The sequence below is a fragment of the Sander vitreus genome, chromosome 14 (genome assembly GCF_031162955.1).
Source record: "Sander vitreus isolate 19-12246 chromosome 14, sanVit1, whole genome shotgun sequence".
Lineage (NCBI taxonomy): Eukaryota > Metazoa > Chordata > Actinopteri > Perciformes > Percidae > Sander > Sander vitreus.
In genome coordinates this window covers 1,005,001-1,025,000 of record NC_135868.1, presented here as the reverse complement: position 1 = coordinate 1,025,000, position 20,000 = coordinate 1,005,001, and the positions used below count along the sequence as shown (strand labels likewise).

The window sequence follows — 20,000 nt, the reverse complement described above, 5'->3', positions numbered from 1 at the left end:
TTCTTTGCTTTCATTTGATTCCCAATCAGGATCCTCTGGTAAGAACGGCTTTCCATTGTTAATATGGACTTAAAAACTGTTCTGAAATGCTAAATAATAGAATTTAATCACGTGATAAAACATGCAATTAATCGCGATTAAGAAGATTTAATCGTTTGACAGCCATAATATACACACACACGGAAAACTGACGGAAAACAGGCCGCAACAGGACTGAGAACAGCCTCCAGGCGAAGACAACTCACCCTGTTGTAGGAGCGAGCGTCTCTGTAGTAGAGCACTTTGAGGCAGCGCTCCACCAGCTCCCGCGCCTCCTGCTTAGTGATCTCTGCCTTGTTCTCCACCACCTCCCTCATCAGGGGCTGAAAACACAACAACAACAACACATAGTGCGTAGTTATTGATTTTAAGAGAGTTATTTCCACAGATGTATAATATAAAAACTATTTCAAATACAAAAAAGCCAGCATATCTCCACCAGACTCCATGTAAATAATCAGGACTTTTAGCGTATATAGAGCCAGCATATCTCCACCAGACTCCATGTAAATAATCAGGACTTTTAGCGTGTATAGAGCCAGCATATCTCCACCAGACTCCATGTAAATAATCAGGACTTTTTAGCGTGTATAGAGCCAGCATATCTCCACCAGACTCCATGTAAATAATCAGGACTTTTAGCGTGTATAGAGCCAGCATATCTCCACCAGACTCCATGTAAATAATCAGGACTTTTAGCGTATATAGAGCCAGCATATCTCCACCAGACTCCATGTAAATAATCAGGACTTTTAGCGTGTTTAGAGCCAGCATATCTCCACCAGACAAGAAGAAGTTGACAGAAACTAAATAAAACTACCAAAAGCCGTCTTGGTTCATCTTTCCACTGTTCCAACAATCACCACTCTGGTTTGGTTGAAATAAACCCTTAATTCACCCATTTACATGTGGAAATATGCTGGCTCTGTACACACTGAAAGTGATGATTATTTACATGGAGTCTGGTGGAAATATGCTGGCTCTATACACGCTAAAAGTCCTGATTATTTACATGGAGTCTGGTGGAGATATGCTGGCTCTATACACGCTAAAAGTCCTGATTATTTACATGGAGTCTGGTGTAGTTTGGTGATGGTGATTTCATGTTAAACTAAAAAGATCTTCCTCTTTAACTAAAAGGTCTATCTCTGTAGGGATCCTTTCATAATGTTGTCAGACACTTAGAATAATAATCTGAGCCTGTCAGCAGCAACAACAATTTAAACATTCACACATTCATCAGATCCAATAATATAAAAGTTATTATTTTAGAATCAGGAGCTTGTGCGTCAGATGTACAGCCATTTTATTAAAAATGTCCAATCAAATGTAACTCCGGCTCCGTATCGACAAGACAGAACAGACACTATTAGATGGCTCACCTGAGCCAGGTACGCTCCGAAGCCCGTGGCCACCGTGGGCGCCTCATAGGCCACGCCCAGCTTGTCCACGTAACCTAGGAAACTAGAGGGAGGCAAGATGGTCGACTGGTTAACTGTAGCTCTGAAACTAACGATTCCTTCAAGAAACCCGTCTGTCTCTCTCTCTCTCTCTGTGTCTCTCCCTCCGTCTGTCTGTCTCTCTGTGTCTCCGTCCTGCCCCCCTCTCTCTCTCTCTGTGTGTCTCCCTCCATCTGTCTGTCTCTCTGTGTCTCCGTCCTGCCCCCCTCTCTCTCTCTCTGTGTGTCTCCCTCCGTCTGTCTGTCTCTCTGTGTCTCCGTCCTGCCCCCCTCTCTCTCTCTCTGTGTGTCTCCGTCCTGCCCCCTCTCTCTCTCTCTCTCTCTCTCTCTCTCTCTCTCTCTCTCTCTCTCTCTCTCTCTCCACCCCCCCCCCAGTGGCGGCCGTGAGCGGTGCTCACCTCTCTCCGTTGTAGAAGCCCCCGATCACCACCGTGTTCCACAGGGGGTTCATCTTGCTGCGACGGTTGTACATCACGCGGGTCAGCCACGAGTGCACCGCCTTCGGGCTGTAGCTGTGTCCGTCCCCCAGCAGCTCCTCGTCGATGCTGGCGGAAACAAAAAAAAAAAAAACAAACCCAAAACGTTACCATCTCGCCCTGAGCGCCGTCACTGCCCGACGCGAGTCGCGCGTGCTCAGATTTCAGCGGCTTACGGCATAACGTGTCATACTGACGTTTGTGAAATCCATAAAATGGTAAACTGCTCTCGTCACGTACAACAACAGAAGATGGAAATCATTTCAAAAACGTTCGTAGCCATCGACGATTGTTTGACTGCTAACGTTAGCTCAAAACGCCGTTAGCTCCTCGGAGGCTACTTGTCGCAAAAGTGACGCACGCGCGACTCACATCTGCGCAGAAAAACAAACAATTCCCCGTCAGCTTACACCATCTGCTCGATGATCTGTTTGAGATGCTGGTAGTCGGCGTAGTCTCCGGAGGCTCCCAGGATGGTGCTGTCGTTGACCTGAAAACAGGGACAAAGAAGAAAAACGGTCAACACAGCATTAGAATCAGGAATTATTCTTTTTAGCAGCTGGAGGTTACCTCGATATCGATATTGCAGTGATATTGTAGTGTTGACTATTGGTGCTTTCACAAAATACCTTCACACTTAGATGTTAGATCAATAATCATCAGTAATGTGGATATAATGTCTAATGGGGAAAAGGCAAATAATAGAACAGCTGGAACAGTCTGGTAAGATCAGAAAAGTACATCACTTTACTGTAATGCAGCCTTTAAAACCAGTAAGACACTTATGTCATTATATATATATATATATATATAGCTAGCGGTAGGCTAACGTTGGCTGCTGTCGAGAACAGTGTTAACTAGCTAGCGGTAGGCAAACGTTGGCTGCTGTCGAGTATAGTGTTAGCTAGCTAGCGGTAGGCTAACGTTAGCTGCTGTCGAGTATAGTGTTAACCAGCTAGCGGTAGGCTAACGTTGGCTGCTGTCGAGTATAGTGTTAACTAGCTAGCGGTAGGCTAACGTTGGCTGCTGTCGAGTATAGTGTTAACTAGCTAGCGGTAGGCCAACGTTGGCTGCTGTCAAGAATAGTGTTAACTAGCTAGCGGTAGGCTAACGTTGGCTGCTGTCGAGAATAGTGTTATCTAGCTAGCGGTAGGCTAACGTTGGCTGCTGTCGAGTATAGTGTTAACTAGCTAGCGGTAGGCTAACGTTGGCTGCTGTCGAGTATAGTGTTAACTAGCTAGCGGTAGGCTAACGTTGGCTGCTGTCGAGTATAGTGTTAGCTAGCGGTAGGCCAACGTTGGCTGCTGTCAAGAATAGTGTTAACTAGCTAGCGGTAGGCTAACGTTGGCTGCTGTCGAGTATAGTGTTAACTAGCTAGCGGTAGGCTAACGTTGGCTGCTGTCAAGAATAGTGTTAACTAGCTAGCGGTAGGCTAACGTTGGCTGCTGTCGAGAATAGTGTTAACTAGCTAGCGGTAGGCTAACGTTAGCTGCTGTCGAGTATAGCCCTTAATAGAAGGGCCTGCAGTCACTGAGGAAACACGTAAGTGCACCTAGCGCCTTCAAACACAGACAGACATACAGAAGTGTGTGCGTTTGAGGCAATGGCTTAGGTTGTTTCTCGGTATTTGGGGGAACAGATAGTGAGCGTGACATCTCCCTTTATTGGGTTCTCAGAAAAAGACAACAAAGCAGCTCAAGGTTTTTTGCCCGCCACTGTGAGGTTCAGGTGCAGCACCTAAAGCCGAAAGGCCTTTCCTCAGAGCGTCACCTTCATGAGGCGGGAGATGTTCCTGAAGCGAGCCAGGGAGCCGTACGAGCCCAACATGTCCGCCGCGATGATGACGCCGCCGGTGAACTTCACGCCGAGCACGGACGTCCCGGTTACCATGGGGTTACTGCGGAGGGAGGGAGACAGTCAAGTCAACTTCATATCAGCTCTGCAGCATGTGACAGACACAGAGCAATCGACCCACGGTGCAATAAGGACACGTACAACAACAAGTATAAAGATGATCATTATGTACAATTAAAAAAGATAATACATACAATAAATAGTCTAATTAGTGCAAAATGTAAGGCAAAACCAAACTGTGTGTGTGTGTGTGTCTGTCTGTCTGTGTCGATCTGTCGGTGTGTATCTGTGCGTCTGTCTGTCTGTCTCTCTGTCGGTGTGTGTCTGTGTATCTGTGCGTCTGTCTGTGTGTGTGTGTGTGTGTCTGTGTCTGTGTCTGTGCGTCTGTCTGTGTGTGTGTGTGTGTGTGTGTCTGTCTGTCTGTCTCTCTGTCGGTGTGTGTCTGTGTATCTGTGCGTCTGTCTGTGTGTGTGTGTGTGTGTCTGTCTGTCTGTGTCTGTGTATCTGTCTGTCTGTGTGTGTGTGTGTCTGTCTGTCTGTGCGTCTGTCTGTGTGTGTGTGTGTGTGTGTGTCTGTCTGTGTATCTGTCTGTCTGTGTGTGTGTCTCTCTCTGTCGGTGTGTGTCTGTGTATCTGTGCGTCTGTCTGTCTGTGTGTGTGTGTGTGTTTTTTTATATTGATATTTGTTTTTACTACTCAGACATATAAGGATGTTAACAACCTGCCTTGTTTAATAAAATGGTGAAATAAAAGTAAGATAATCTGAGTTTTATATGCTTATGTTAGCTGCCGGTGGCTAAATGACACAGCTAACAGTTAGTCAGCAAAACAGTAAGTAAGACACCAAACTGCAATATAGCCACATTTAAAATGGCCGACGTATATTCTCATTTATTCTTTACGTTAGTTAAATAAGTCCTAAAGTATCTTTATTAAGCTTTACAGGCGTTATCACGGTTGTAAACTAACAGTTAGCTTAGCAGTTAGCTTAGCGTCGGCTAGCGTCTCCATGATGATACAGCACTGCGGCGGCGCACGAACCGAAACCGACAGCGGGGGAGTTCTTGTTTAACTTAGACGGTAATCTGTCCTGGTTCTGTCGCAGCGGACCACTCACAGTGTGTGTCTGACCGGTCCGCATGATGTCCCGCTGCTGCTGCCGCCGGGGAAAGAGTAAAACTGGCCGGGCTTTGGTCCGTTCTCCCAGAAACTCATCTTCAAACCTGTCGACTCCATGTTGAAAATAAACTGCAGGAAGTGACGACACAGCGACTAGCTTCTTGTCAGCGGTAAAAGCGTGTGGACGTCGCTTATGTATCTTTTTTTTATTTGTTTCTGTTCAAATTATTACTTTCATACTTGCTTTCACATTATATTATTTGCACTTATTTATGTATAGTTTTATGTTTACGGACTGTGATGAATATTTGTAAATTGAATTCTAAATAATAAAAAAATAAAAAATAAAGAAAATAAAAAACGTGTTGACGTCACGGAGCGGCGCGGTACCGCCGCTCGACGCACCGTCTCCTTGTCAGGGTGATAACGTGCTTACGTCACGGAGCGGCGCGGTACCGCCGCCTGCTGATGTTTATGTGGAATTGTGGGGCCATGTTCTGTCCTAATAATAAAATCATAAAGTTGTCCTAATCTTGCCTAAAATATAGTTGTTTTCTGACTTTATGGTTGCCAGAATGTTTTAGATTGATGTTCAACAATTTATAATATAAAAAAAAGCATATATATATATATATATATAATTTATTTTTTGTGGTTAATGTTATTATCTACATTCACAAGAAGAAATGGGCTCCAAACCAAACTTTGGACATTTTTATTAAAAATGTCTGCTGTGAAGTGATGTCTAAGTTTAGTCACATGACTCGGACACACACGCGCGCGCACACACACACACACACACACACACACACACACACACACACACACACACACACAACCCTCCTAGGCCATTTAGGCCACACCACAGGGCTGTACCTGCACTGCCGTCTTGACAACCAACCCCACTGGACTCTAGTTGACACAGGGGGGTTCCACCATTTCCCTTTTGCGACCGGGCGTCCTTCCAGGTACCACCGGCCCACTTCCAGTGGCACCTTACCAACGGATATCAAGCTGACGACAGTTCTTACCAACGGGCTGATCATCCGGCAACCGCTGTCAAGTGGGCACCAAACCTCTGTGTGCCGCCGCCCACCAGCACACCCACCATCAACACAGCCACCACCAGCACGCCTATCATCATGTGTCTGCTTGTGTGTGTGTGTGTGTGTGTGTGTGTGTGTGTCTGTATGTGTGTGTGTGTGTGTGTGTGTGTGTGTGTGTACGTGTGTGTGTCTGTGTGTGTCTGTCTGTGTCTTTGTGTGTGTGTGTGTGTGTGTGTGTGCATGTCTGTGTGCGTGTGTCTGTGTGTGTGTGTGTGTGTGTGTGTCTCAGAGGGCGGGGGAGACGACTCTCTAGTATTTTGTATTTGTACTACAGTAACTATTTTAAACACTAGTTGTCAGTATTACATATTAGACCTTTAACTTCGTCAGGAAAGACATACTCTCATCCAGGCAAGGACAGTCTCATTCTCACGTTAAACGTAACACGCAGGGAGAGGAGACCAATACCATTAATGTTATGTGCTAGGCTAGTTTAGGTTTAGTTTAGTAGCTGTGTTTCTGTAGCTGAAAGTCTTGTGTTTTCTCCTTAACTTCTTCAGGACATGAACACCTGTTTCCTGGTGAAAGTCTTGTGTTTTCTCCTTAACTTCTTCAGGACATGAACACCTGTTTCCTGGTGAAAGTCTTGTGTTTTCTCCTTAACTTCTTCAGGACATGAACACCTGTTTCCTGGTGAAAGTCTTGTGTTTTCTCCTTAACTTCTCAAGGACATGAACACCTGTTTCCTGGTGAAAGTCTTGTGTTTTCTCCTTAACTTCTTCAGGACATGAACACCTGTTTCCTGGTGAAAGTCTTGTGTTTTCTCCTTAACTTCTTCAGGACATGAACACCTGTTTCTGTGGCTGAAAGTCTTGTGTTTTCTCCTTAACTTCTTCAGGTCATGAACACCTGTTTCCTGGGTGAAAGTCTTGTGTTTTCTCCTTAACTTCTTCAGGACATGAACACCTGTTTCCTGGTGAAAGTCTTGTGTTTTCTCCTTAACTTCTTCAGGATATGAACACCTGTTTCCTGGGTGAAAGTCTTGTGTTTTCTCCTTAACTTCTTCAGGACATGAACACCTGTTTCCTGGTGAAAGTCTTGTGTTTTCTCCTTAACTTCTTCAGGACATGAACTCCACTCCCCGGCTTAAAAGCCCTTTAAAAGTCACTTATTATTTGCCTGAGCTAGTATAGTATAATATAGCATGGTTTACATTGGAGATTAGTCTCTTAGACACCAATGATTGGAAAGATAGGGACCCAGGTTGAAGAGAGAGACAGTGAGCCAAAGTAAATATGCTCAAATGAGTGGGAGTCATTTGTTCAGAGCGTTGTACACGTAAATGCACACACACTTTGGACCCTCGCCGGGGTCCCGGGGCCGTTATAAACCCGACCTGCTTCCCTGTCCTCGCTGTGCAGTCCCCGACAGATCCCACAGAGAGCAGAGGGTGCGTTTGATTTTTGTCTCAGAGCAGGATGAGTGTTGTGACGAGAGCCGTGCTGCTGCTTGCGGCGATCGGCAGCTCCGCCGCGGCGGACCCCGAAGACTGCCAAGGTCTGAACGCTACGCTGCAAACAAAAGACATACACAAGGTGAGTCTGATTCTGCTCCTACAATTAGGGCTAAGGACTGGTACACACACACACACACACACACACACACACACACACACACACACACACACACACACACACACACACACACACACACACACACACACACACACACACACACACACACACACACACACACACACACACACACACACACACACACACACACACACACACACACGAACACGCACACGCACACGTACACACACACACACACACGAACACACACACACACACGTACACACACACACACACACACACACACGGAAATAGACAAACACACACACACACACACACAGACAGACACACACACACACACACACACACACACACACACACAACTTTCTTGTTTACAAAGTAAATCAATGACAGACTGTCTTCTTAGAAAACATGTTAGCAGAAATATCTGATGATATATAGTCTCTCCACCTCCAGTTTAACGAAGATCGGTCGCATCTCCCGGAGGTCGTCAGAACATTACCGTTTTTTACAGTTTTTTCTCTACGTTTCAGCTTTAGTTGAATTGGCTAACTCTTTTAATCTTTTCATCAATTGAAATGATTCAAAAGACGAATCTTAATGGTTTAGTTCGGACTCCTCAAAGCCACCCAAAAAACACAAACTAACTGACCAATCGAGGCTGTGATGTAAAAAAATTAAAAATAAAAATCCCCACCAGACTCCATGTGAATAATCAGGACTTTTAGCGTGTATAGAGCCAGCATATCTCCACCAGACTCCATGTAAATAATCAGGACTTTTAGCGTGTATAGAGCCAGCATATCTCCACCAGACTCCATGTGAATAATCAGGACTTTTAGCGTGTATAGAGCCAGCATATCTCCACCAGACTCCATGTAAATAATCAGGACTTTTAGCGTGTATAGAGCCAGCATATCTCCACATGTAAATGGGTGAATTAAGAGTTTATTTCAACCAAACCAGAGTGGTGATTGTTGGAACAGTGGAAAGATGAACCAAGATGGCTTTTGATAGTTTTATTTAGTTTCTGTCAACTTTGAATGAAGTGTGTTTTACCATGATAAAAGTCCTAATTATTTACATGGAGTCTGGTGGAAATATGCTGGCTCTATACACGCTAAAAGTCCTGATTATTTACATGGAGTCTGGTGGAAATATGCTGGCTCTATACACGCTAAAAGTCCTGATTATTTACATGGAGTCTGGTGTAGTTTGGTGATGGTGATTTCATGTTAAACTAAAAGGATCTTCCTCTTTAACTAAAAGGTCTATCTCTGTAGGGATCCTTTCATAATGTTGTCAGACACTTAGAATAATAATCTGAGTCTGTCAGCAGCAACAACAGAACTTTTAGTGGAAGCATACTCTGTCTGACCCCTCCCTTCCCCCATCCCTCTCTCTTTCTGCAGATTTTCGGGGACTGGGTCCTGGTCTGGTCCATCACTGACCACGATCAAGGCAACGTGCTGCTTCAAAACGTCACCAGCTCCCATGCCGAGTTAAGACTCTGCGATGACAACAAGACGGTCACGTGCACAGTGAGGAACATGCACACGTGAGTCAGTGCTTACATAGTCTCGCTGGCTAGTCCACACAGCATTCCTAGATGGGAGAAGAACATGCTCTGGTTCATTGCTATTTCTTTAAACCAATCACAATCAAACCATCACCTTATCGTGGTGGAGAGGTTTGTGTGTCCCTATGAACCTGAAGGCTGTGTTGCTTGGTGCTCCTAGTAGGGTGTCCCATGGCAAAGTGGTCTCAGGTGAGGGGCCAGACAAAGAACGGTTCAAAAACCCTATGAGTCAACGAGGAAGAGGTAGAATTACCCTGCCCAGAGGAAGCCCCGGGCCCCCGTCTGGAGCCAGGCCCAGATGGAGTGCTCATCAGCAAGTGCCTGGTGGCTGGGTTTGACACAGAGCCCGGCCGGGCACAGCCCGAAAAAAGCAACTTGGCACCTCCCTCTCCATCCCATGGGCCCACCACCTGTGGGAGGAACCGCTGGGGTCAGGTGCACTGCTACACAGGTGGCAGTGAAGGTCAAGGGGCCTCAACGGACCAGACCCGAGCAGCAGAGGCTGGCTCTGGGGACGTGTAATGTCACCTCTCTGTGGGGGAAGGAGCCATGCATATGCAACAAAAGCTCAGAGTATTCGGCCTTCTTGGAGACCTTGAGTGGAGTCCTGCGTGGGGCTCCAGTGGGGGCCTCCATAGTTCTGCTTGGGGGACTTCAACGCGCATGGGGGCAATGATGGAGACACATGAAGAGGCGTGATTGGGAGGAACGGCCTCCCTGATCTAAACCAGAGTTGTTGTTTGTTGTTGGACTTCTGTGCTAGTCATGGATTGTCTATAACGAACACCATGTTCGAACATAGGGATGCTCATAAGTGTACTTGGTACCAGAGCACCCTAGGCCAAAGGTCAATGATCGATTTTATAATCGTTTCATCTGATCTGAGGCCGTATGTTTTGGACACTCGGGTGAAGAGAGGGGCGGAGCTGTCAACCGATCACCATCTGGTGGTGAGTTGGGTCAGGGGGTGGGGGAAGACTCTGGACAGACCTGGTAAGCCCAAACGGATAGTGCGGGTAAATTGTAAACGTCTGGAAGAGGCCCCTGTCCGACAGACTTTCAACTCACACCTCTGAAAAGATTTACAGTAATTGTATGAACTACAGTCATTGTCAAAATTGTTTTTGAAATTTCTCAGGTGTCACTCTACCATGAACACACACTGTAGCTTTTCGTGCATCCCTGTGGAGGCTGGGAGCATTGAACCCGAGTGGACAATGTTCAAAGTTTCCATTGCTGAAGCTGCGGTGAGGAGCTGTGGTCTTATGGTCTTAGGTGCTTCAAGGGCAGTAACCCACAAACACCATGGTGGACACCGGTGGTCAGGGAAGCCGTCCGACTGAAGAAGGAGTCTTTCCGGGATATGTTATCCCAGAGGACACCGGAGGCAGTAGGCTACCGAAGGGCTGCAGCCTCTGCCGTGAAAGAGGCAAAGCAGCAGGTGTGGGAGAAGTTCGGAGAAGACATGGAGAAGAACTTTCCTTCGGCACCAAGGTGCTTCTGGAAAACTGTTCGCCACCTCAGGAGGGGGAAGCGGGGAACCATCCAAGCTGTGTACAGTAAGGATGGGACGCTTAACCTTAAGGACCTGTTGACCTTAACAGAGGAGGTAATAGGTGGAGGGACGTCCAGCTGGGAAGAGGCCTCGGGGAAGACCCAGGACTAGGTGGAGGGACGTCCAGCTGGGAGGAGGCCTCGAGGAAGACCCGGGACTAGGTGGAGGGACATCCAGCTGGGAGGAGGCCTCGAGGAAGACCCGGGACTAGGGGGAGGGGCGTCCAGCTGGGAGGAGGTCTCGGGGAAGACCCAGGACTAGGTGGAGGGACGTCCAGCTGGGAGGAGGCCTCGAGGAAGACCCGGGACTAGGGGGAGGGGCGTCCAGCTGGGAAGGAGGTCTCGGGGAAGACCCAGGACTAGGCGGAGGGACGTCCAGCTGGTAGGAGGCCTTGGGGAAGACCCAGGACTAGGTGGAGGGACGTCCAGCTGGGAGGAGGCCTCGGGAAAGACCCAGGACTAGGTGGAGGGACGTCCAGCTGGGAGGAGGCCTTGGGGAAGACCCAGGACTAGGTGGAGGGACGTCCAGCTGGGAGGAGGCCTTGGGGAAGACCCAGCACTAGGTGGAGGGATTATATCTCCAACCTGGCCTGGGAACGCCTCTGGATCCCCCAGTCGGAGCTGGCTAATGTGGCTCGGGAAAGGGAAGTTTGGGGTCCCCTGCTGGAGCTGCTGCCCCAGCGACCCGATCCCGGATAAGCGGATTTAGATGGATGGATGGATGGAATCACAATCATCTTGGGTGGCGCTAAGTGCCAGACGGAGCTACAGTACCTCTGCAAAATAGTCTCAGGAAGGAACTTGTTTTGGTGCAACATGTGTAGGTTCAAAACTAGTTTAAGTCGTGCAACAGAAAACTCTGATTGGACAGATAGTCTAGCTAGCTGTCTGGATTTACCCTGCAGAGATCTGAGGAGCAGTTAACCATAGTCCTCACAAATCCACCAGAGGTTAGAACACCAACACAAAGAAAGAGGAAGGGGACGGACATCCGGCCGAAAGGACGGACATGCGACGGAATTTCAAATAATTTTGGATCGTCATTCTCACCATATCTGTGTCTGAAACGTTGGAAAAGCTAGAGCAGATCATAAATAACAACACTCAAAATGCTTGAAGACAAAACTTAAAGCTAAAGAAGTCCGACTACAGTCATCAGATCTGAGAAAAGTCTTTTGTTACATTCATTCGGCTTAGTTGCTGCACCTTAACCTTATGATGGCGGGGAAAACCCTGACATTTCAAAACATAGACGTGAAAACAAATATGATGAATGAACCAAAGACGGCCCAACAAGTCTTCCAAACTACACGACGACGTCGGTCCAGAGAAGGTCACGGTCGCGGTTTTGGTTAGCTGCGCGAAGACAAATGTCTGCGTGTGTAAAATGATTTAATTTGCTCGAACATGGTGATTCTGCAATGTTTGTTGTTTGTGTCTTTTTCAGACATCAGTCGTGTGTCACCTACTTCATCAACATGACGATGCCCACTGACCCGCTGGACAGCACCATGACCAGCTTTCCTGGTGGTGAGTCACATTAATACAGACACACACTCACACACACGCACACACACACACACACACACACACAGAGAAACACACAGACACACACAGACACACACAGACACACACACAAACACGCAGTGCCTGAAGTTAACTTCTACGCTACGTGTGGCTAGTTGATATTAAAAGCCAATGTGGCAGGTGGCTTTTAATTCCAACTGTTTGTTGTTTTGTTGACGTTTTTGTTGAAATTTTGTCGCCCTCTTTTTGTCTCCTTTTTCAACGTTTTTCACTATCTGACAAAACTAATAGTTCCTGATGCTAAATATATCTTAAAGCTGTGCAAATATCTAACGTTAGCACAAGAAAATAGTAATAAGTTAAGCAATTATAACATTTTATCCATCCACACCACGTTCAATACACTTTCAAATGAGGCCAAAGGAGAAAGGAAGTGTTTCATACCATGTAATGTGAGTGTGTGTGTGTGTGTGTGTGTGTGTGTGTGCGTGTGTGTGTGTTTGTGAGTGTGTGTCTGTGTGTCTGTGTGTTTGTGAGTGTGTGTCTGTGTGTGTCTGTGTGTGTCTGTGTGTATCTGTGTGTGTGTGTGTGTGTGTGTCTGTATGTGTGTGTGTGTGTGTGTGTGTGTGTGTGTGTTAGCCATAGACAAGGATGGACTTCTTGAGGTGTACAACGAGACAGCGGCTGTGAATTTCTTCGAGACCTGCCCCGACTGTCTGTCGATGGTCTTCAAGGACAGCGAGGGACGATTCCTGCTCAACTACAGTAAACACAGACGCTCATATTATTATCTTTAGGGCTGCAACTACACATTATTTTACTCATGCATTAATGTGTGTGTGTCTGTGTGTGTGTGTGTGTGTGTCTGTCTTTGTGTGTGTCTGTCTGTCTGTGTGTGTGTGTGTGTGTGTGTGTGTTTGTCTCTGTCTCTGTGTGTGTGTGTGTGTGTCTCTGTATGTGTGTGTCTCTGTGTGTGTGTCTGTGTGTGTCTCTGTGTGTGTGTGTGTGTGTGTGTGTCTGTGTGTGTGTGTGTGTGTCTGTCTGTCTGTATGTATGTCTGTGTGTGTGTCTGTGTGTGTGTGTGTGTGTGTGTGTGTGTGTGTGTGTGTGTGTGTGTGTGTGTGTGTGTGTCTGTGTGTGTGTGTGTGTGTGTGTGTGTTTGTCTCTGTCTCTGTGTGTGTGTGTGTGTGTGTGTTTGTCTCTGTATGTGTGTGTCTCTGTGTGTGTGTGTGTGTGTGTGTGTGTGTGTTTCAGGGAGGGAGGGGGATCACCGTGATGTTGAGAAGTTGAAAGCAGACCACAGCGATCACCACAAACTGGCTGCCTGTCTGGGATTCCCCGCCAACGCCAACCCGTTCAACTACGACGGAGCTGCAGGTCACTTCCTGTCTGGTTTCTCCTCCCACAGATTGTAGAGATGCAGATTAAAAAAGAAAGATAATTGAAATGATTTGATCCTTTTGTCTCCTCACAGATTTCTGTCATAAGAAATCATCCCCGGAGGTGAAGCCAGAAGTGTCCTGAGTGAAGACGTTGGAGCAAAACAAACATATTTCAGATATGTCCTCCACCAGTACAATAAAAGATAATACTACAACCTGGATGTGTGTTATGCACGTTAATATGTGTTGCTCTGGTCTCAAATACATTCAAATGTTCTGTTTATATATGCAAATGACCTATAAGGACTACTAGCCAGTCAGAAGCAGAGTATGAGGGCGTGCCCTGACAGTACCTAGGTAAAGACTACTAGCCAGTCAGAAGCAGAGTATTAGGGTGTCATGACAGTAGGTAGGTAAGGACTACTAGCCAGTCAGAAGCAGAGTATGAGGGTGTCATGACAGTACCTAGGTAAGGACTACTAGCCAGTCAGAAGCAGAGTATGAGGGCGTGCCCTGACAGTACCTAGGTAAGGACTACTAGCCAGTCAGAAGCAGAGTATGAGGGCGTGCCCTGACAGTACCTAGGTAAGGACTACTAGCCAGTCAGGAGCAGAGTATGAGGGCGTGCCCTGACAGTACCTAGGTAAGGACTACTAGCCAGTCAGGAGCAGAGTATGAGGGCGTGCCCTGACAGTACCTAGGTAAGGACTACTAGCCAGTCAGAAGCAGAGTATGAGGGTGCCATGACAGTACCTAGGTAAGGACTACTAGCCAGTCAGAAGCAGTATAAGGGCGTGCCCTGACAGTACCTAGGTAAGGACTACTAGCCAGTCAGAAGCAGTATGAGGGCGTGCCCTGACAGTACCTAGGTAAGGACTACTAGCCAGTCAGAAGCAGAGTATGAGGGCGTGTCCTGACAGTAGCTAGGTAAGGACTACTAGCCAGTCAGAAGCAGAGTATGAGGGCGTGCCCTGACAGTACCTAGGTAAGGACTACTAGCCAGTCAGAAGCAGAGTATGAGGGCGTGTTCATAAACGGACATTTCAACCTCTCCGTTTTCTAAAATAACATCGTCCACAGGGGTCAGGTTTCAGAAAAGTGTTTGTTTACACGTCCCCTTGTGTATATATGCCGTCAACGCCGTCAAGAGCACGCCACACCTGTAGGTGGCGGTGTTACGAGAAGCTCAAGCCCACATTAGCCAATCAGAATCCCGAAAATAGCAACAACAGCAACGCATCACTTCCTCTCTCTTCTCTTCCTCACTTCCTCGGCTGCCTGAACCTCCGTTTGTCTCAGTTTACATGCAAACGAAGTTTTCCAAAATCTCCACTCTGGCCGCAGTTTTTAAGGCGCTGACACACCGAGCCGATAATCGTCCGTTGGACAGTCTGGCGAGGTCGGTGACTCGAGTCTGGTCGGTGTGTCCCGTGCCGTCGTCCGTCCGAGGGACCGTCGTCCTTCATTTTGGCTGATTTGACATGTATAATCAGCGGGGCGGGCACTGCCGGTAGTCGGACTCAAATGACCCATCTGATTGGTGGAGAGGTAACCAGGAAACAGGGGAGCGGGATGATCTGAGGAACATCTTTTAAACTGACCTTTGTTGATCTGAAATGAAGACAGATTCAGCAGCTGCGCGGCCTCTTTCTCTCTTAAACACGTTACGGTGAACTATTTTAGTCCAATATGAGATCGTATTCTGAACGAGACGCCATTATGGTCGGGGAGGAGCCAGACCCACGTGACGCGTTCGTCCAATCAGCTGCTGGTTTTCATTTTTTGGGCGACAATACAGATTAGCGCCGCCTGCTGTTATGGAGACGTATTACGTCTCGTCTCTTCGATGTGTTCTGAGGGACTTTTTTGACCAACTTGGGGAGACTGATCAGTCACACTGGCTTTACTGCCGACGTTTGGCCGTCTGCTCTGTGTGTCTGGGCCTTCAGAAAGACGCGAATTCTCTGTTTGTGTGTAAACGAAGGGGCACAAACGAAGGGAAATGTCTCAGTTTTTCAAAATAACTATTTTAAACAGGGCCTCAGAAAGCTTCAGTTTGCCATCACTAATATCAACTGAAAACTATACATTTCCAATACAAGATGAAAGGAATCAATTGTCCATTAGACTGCCATTAATCATTGTTTTCCCAAATGATGAGCTGAATGTGTCTGAAATGCGCGTCTCCTCTTCAAGGAAGGAATTCCCGTGAAATGCTTTTCACCACCTGCTCTCACTAAGGTGCACCAGTTTAAATGTTCCCCAGGGAAACACAAGCTAATGATGGGTTCCAACAGTGCATGCATTTTCTCGCCCCCTGCTGGTGTTTTATCTTGTAAGGAAGTTGAAAAGGTGAATACTTATGTTGTTTACTGTCTCTTGACGTAACAGTGTGTGAGTGTGTGTGTCTCTCTCAGATTTTGTGCAATTATAATGGACCCCAGTATGAAGAAATATCCAACCATTTTCGAATAAAATAACACATTTATACTTAGCTACTGTCATGGCACGCCCTCATACTCTGCTTCTGACTGGCTAGTAGTCCTTACCTAGCTACTGTCAGGGCACGCCCTCATACTCTGCTTCTGACTGGCTAGTAGTCCTTACCTAGCTACTGTCAGGGCCCTCATACTCTGCTTCTGACTGGCTAGTAGTCCTTACCTAACTACTGTCAGGGCACGCCCTCATACTCTGCTTCTGACTGGCTAGTAGTCCTTACCTAGCTACTGTCAGGACACGCCCTCATACTCTGCTTCTGACTGGCTAGTAGTCCTTACCTAGCTACTGTCAGGACACGCCCTCATACTCTGCTTCTGACTGGCTAGTAGTCCTTACCTAGGTACTGTCATGACACCCTCATACTCTGCTTCTGACTGGCTAGTAGTCCTTACCTAGGTACTGTCAGGGCACGCCCTTATACTGCTTCTGACTGGCTAGTAGTCCTTACCTAGGTACTGTCAGGGCCCTCATACTCTGCTTCTGACTGGCTAGTAGTCCTTATAGGTCATTTGCATATATAAACAGAACATTTGAATGTATTTGAGACCAGAGCAACACACATTAACGTGCATAACACACATCCAGGTTGTAGTATTATCTTTTATTGTACTGGTGGAGGACATATCTGAAATATGTTTGTTTTGCTCCAACGTCTTCACTCAGGACACTTCTGGCTTCACCTCCGGGGATGATTTCTTATGACAGAAATCTGTGAGGAGACAAAAGGATCAAATCATTTCAATTATCTTTCTTTTTTAATCTGCATCTCTACAATCTGTGGGAGGAGAAACCAGACAGGAAGTGACCTGCAGCTCCGTCGTAGTTGAACGGGTTGGCGTTGGCGGGGAATCCCAGACAGGCGGCCAGTTTGTGGTGATCGCTGTGGTCTGCTTTCAACTTCTCAACATCACGGTGATCCCCCTCCCTCCCTGAAACACACACACACACACACACACACACACACACACACACACACACACACACACACACACACACACACACACACACACACACACACACACACACACACACATTAATGCATGAGTAAAATAATGTGTAGTTGCAGACCCTAAAGATATATTATGAGCGTCTGTGTTTACTGTAGTTGAGCAGGAATCGTCCCTCGCTGTCCTTGAAGACCATCGACAGACAGTCGGGGCAGGTCTCGAAGAAATTCACAGCCGCTGTCTCGTTGTACACCTCAAGAAGTCCATCCTTCTCCATGGCTAACACACACACACACACACACACACACACACACACACACACACACACACACACACACACACAGAGACACACAGAGACACACATATACACACATTACAAGCTGCACCAATGGTATAAAGCACTTTCTGTGTCCTAAAGGGGCGTGGCCTCATTTCAAAGTGCAGTGAATGTCATGTGGATGGATGAAATGTTATATTTACACAGCTTAAAGACATATTTAGCATCTGGAACATTAGTTTTGTCAGGGAGTCAAAAACGTTGACGTGTGTGTGTGTGTGTGTCTGTGCGTGTGTGTTTACAGGGTGTGTGTGAAGTGTCTAGTGCAGTAATGTGGAGGTGCTTGTAGTTAGTGCATGCTACATGCAACTTTCTGCTTTTTAGCTACTGCCGCTGGCTAGCCCCCTCATAGGGGGTGAAAAGAGGAGCAGAGTGCGAAAGTCTCCACCGCCAGTACATAGCCTCTCCACCACCAAGACTTTTGCAGTGCCTCCTCGCGGCCACACATGGTAACTGGGTACCTCACAGTCCCATGCTAAACTGCAGGGGGATCTCGGAGCAGCAATAGGCCCCAGAGATGTGGTATGCAGGCCCACCACACAGTGGACATGCCCTGACGCCCGTCAACCACTGCCCCAGCTATGGGCAAATAGCCCCACTGCCTTGTGGGTTGGCTTCTTGAGGTAAGGCTAAGGGAGCACACCCGAACAGAAAAGCAATGTGCTGGCGGTGCGCAATAATCGGGCCTAAACAGAGCTAGGTCCCAGCAGCCTCCTGCAGCCAGGATGGAGCTGATCGTCCTGGGCCCACCCATGCCACCAGACCTACCTCATCATGGTGAAGATAGTGCTTCTGGGGAGAGCGCACCCCCTATAGCACTATATCTTTGCGCAGGTATCCACCTCTGACCACGGTGAATATTACCTGGATCTATATCTGGTTAAAGTCTGGCGGCGATGGGGTGTCTGACAATGGGGGCAAGTTTGAATAGAGTGGGAGCTCTTAGTCAGAGCCCTGCACGTCAGCAGCACAGGGTATTGGTCGCTAACAGCTGGGGCTGGCAGCTGTTCTCAGCAGACCCTTGTGCGACTGAGCAGCCCTATTCAGGGACCACACAGATCACCTCAAGTTGAGGAAGGGCCTAGAAAAGGTGGCCTAAAAAAGGCCCACTCAACTCACACCTGGACAGGATACCGGTCATTCCACTTCTGCAGTCGAAACAGAAGAAACAAATCCTACAACCTTAAACTGGCAACATGGAACATAAGATCCCTCCTGGACTCCTGTGGCAGGTCTGAAAGACCCCATAGAAGGACAGCCCTGGTTGCAGCCGAGCTGAGGCGCTATGATATCGACATTGTTGCCCTGAGTGAAACCAGGATCCTTGATGAGGGGTCTCTAACAGAGGAGGAAATGGGCTACACCTTCTACTGGAAAGGCTATCCCCCAGGTGCACAACATCTGCATGGTGTGGGACTGGCCATTAAGAACACACTATTGCCAAGACTCACTGAAACACCTGTGGGCATCAGTGAAAGACTGATGACCCTCCGTATCCCCTTGGTGAAGAACCACTATGCCACACTTCTAAGTGTGTATGCTGCAACTCTACCATCTGACAGTAAGTCTACGTCACTCCTTTTACCAGACATTGGATAAGGCTCTCCACCAGATCCCCAAGAACGTCAAGATCTTCCTGCTTGGGGACTTCAACGCTCGTGTTGGACAGAACAGTGAGATATTGAAAGGAGTACTTGGTCAGGATTGGTCAGGCCAACTCAAATGTCATGAGGTTACTTACCCTCTACTCTGAGTACAACCTGACCATAACTAACACCATCTTCCAGCAATAGAACAAATACAAAACATCATGGATGCACCCACAGTCCAAACATTGGCACCTCATTGATTATGTCATCGTGAGACGTTGTGACATCAGAGACATTCTCATAACCCGGGCCATGAGAGGTGCAGAATGCCGGACAGATGACCGCATGATCATGACCAAGGTCCTCATGAAAGTGTGCCCCCCCATGCGGAAACGTGGACCCAGTAGGAGGCGTTTAGACTGTGTCCGCCTGGAAGTCACTACTACAAGGGATGAGTTCCGTCGCTCCCTGGCTGATAAACTTGTGGAGCTAGAACTCCTCCTGAGGGGTGGAAATGCCACAGAACAGCAGTGGACTTCTATTACTGCAGCCCTTCATGAAGCAGCAGCCTAAACAATCGGCTACAAGAGCAAGAACCATCAAGACTGGTTTGATAACAACTCCGAGTCCATCCATAACCTACTAAGCAACATGCACAAAGCACATCAGGAAACCCTAAAAAAAACCTTATCCAGCACCGCCAGACAACAATGGCAAAAAGCTCGTTGGGAAGCTCAGAGAACTCTGTGGACCTTACAGAACAAGTAGTGGATGGAGAAGGCTCAGAAAATGATAGAATGATAGAAATGATATGCAAAACTTTTACAATGCAGTCCAATCCATCTACGACCCAAGAAGTCACTGCAGCACTCCCCTGAAAACAGCAGATGGGCTCAAAGTCCTGAAAGACCAGAATAGCATCCTGGAGAGGTGATCTGAACATTTTAACACCCTACTAAATCAGGACTCTGATGCAGACTATACCATCCTGGATGAACT

The 20,000-nt window shown here is 47.4% G+C and overlaps 3 protein-coding genes across 3 annotated transcripts in view; 1 reads left to right on the top strand and 2 right to left on the bottom strand.

Moving 5' to 3' along the window:
• psmb4 (proteasome 20S subunit beta 4) overlaps window positions 1-5,094 on the bottom strand; it is a 6,902-nt gene extending 1,808 nt beyond the window's left edge. Inside the window, exons 1-6 of the mRNA XM_078268093.1 lie at window positions 4,945-5,094; window positions 3,745-3,871; window positions 2,385-2,464; window positions 1,897-2,043; window positions 1,422-1,503; window positions 246-362 (exon numbers count right to left, since the gene is read on the bottom strand). Coding sequence (XP_078124219.1) covers window positions 246-362; window positions 1,422-1,503; window positions 1,897-2,043; window positions 2,385-2,464; window positions 3,745-3,871; window positions 4,945-5,063 — 672 coding nt within the window. The 5' untranslated portion in view covers window positions 5,064-5,094. The remainder of the gene's footprint in view (window positions 1-245; window positions 363-1,421; window positions 1,504-1,896; window positions 2,044-2,384; window positions 2,465-3,744; window positions 3,872-4,944) is intronic.
• Window positions 5,095-7,470: 2,376 nt separating this feature from the next.
• Window positions 7,471-13,771, top strand: LOC144529229 (saxitoxin and tetrodotoxin-binding protein 1-like). The gene is made up of 6 exons (XM_078268234.1): window positions 7,471-7,587; window positions 9,000-9,145; window positions 12,168-12,250; window positions 12,887-13,012; window positions 13,502-13,624; window positions 13,722-13,771. Exons 1-6 carry the CDS (start codon window positions 7,471-7,473, stop codon window positions 13,769-13,771), a joined length of 645 nt encoding a protein of 214 aa, XP_078124360.1.
• A 3,016-nt stretch (window positions 13,772-16,787) lies between these two features.
• Window positions 16,788-20,000, bottom strand: part of LOC144529228 (saxitoxin and tetrodotoxin-binding protein 1-like) — a 19,224-nt gene continuing 16,011 nt past the window's right edge. Inside the window, exons 9-11 of the mRNA XM_078268232.1 lie at window positions 17,229-17,354; window positions 16,935-17,057; window positions 16,788-16,837 (exon numbers count right to left, since the gene is read on the bottom strand). Of these exons, the coding sequence (XP_078124358.1) occupies window positions 16,788-16,837; window positions 16,935-17,057; window positions 17,229-17,354 (299 nt within the window). The remainder of the gene's footprint in view (window positions 16,838-16,934; window positions 17,058-17,228; window positions 17,355-20,000) is intronic.

Coding starts and splice junctions, on each gene's coding strand:
- LOC144529229 (XM_078268234.1), top strand. CDS start 7,471: ATGAGTGTTGTGACGAGAGCCGTGCTGCTGCTTGCGGCGATCGGCAGC. Junction 9,146..12,167: donor ACAGTGAGGAACATGCACAC/GTGAGTCAGTGC, acceptor TGTCTTTTTCAG/ACATCAGTCGTGTGTCACCT. Junction 13,013..13,501: donor ACGATTCCTGCTCAACTACA/GTAAACACAGAC, acceptor TGTGTGTTTCAG/GGAGGGAGGGGGATCACCGT.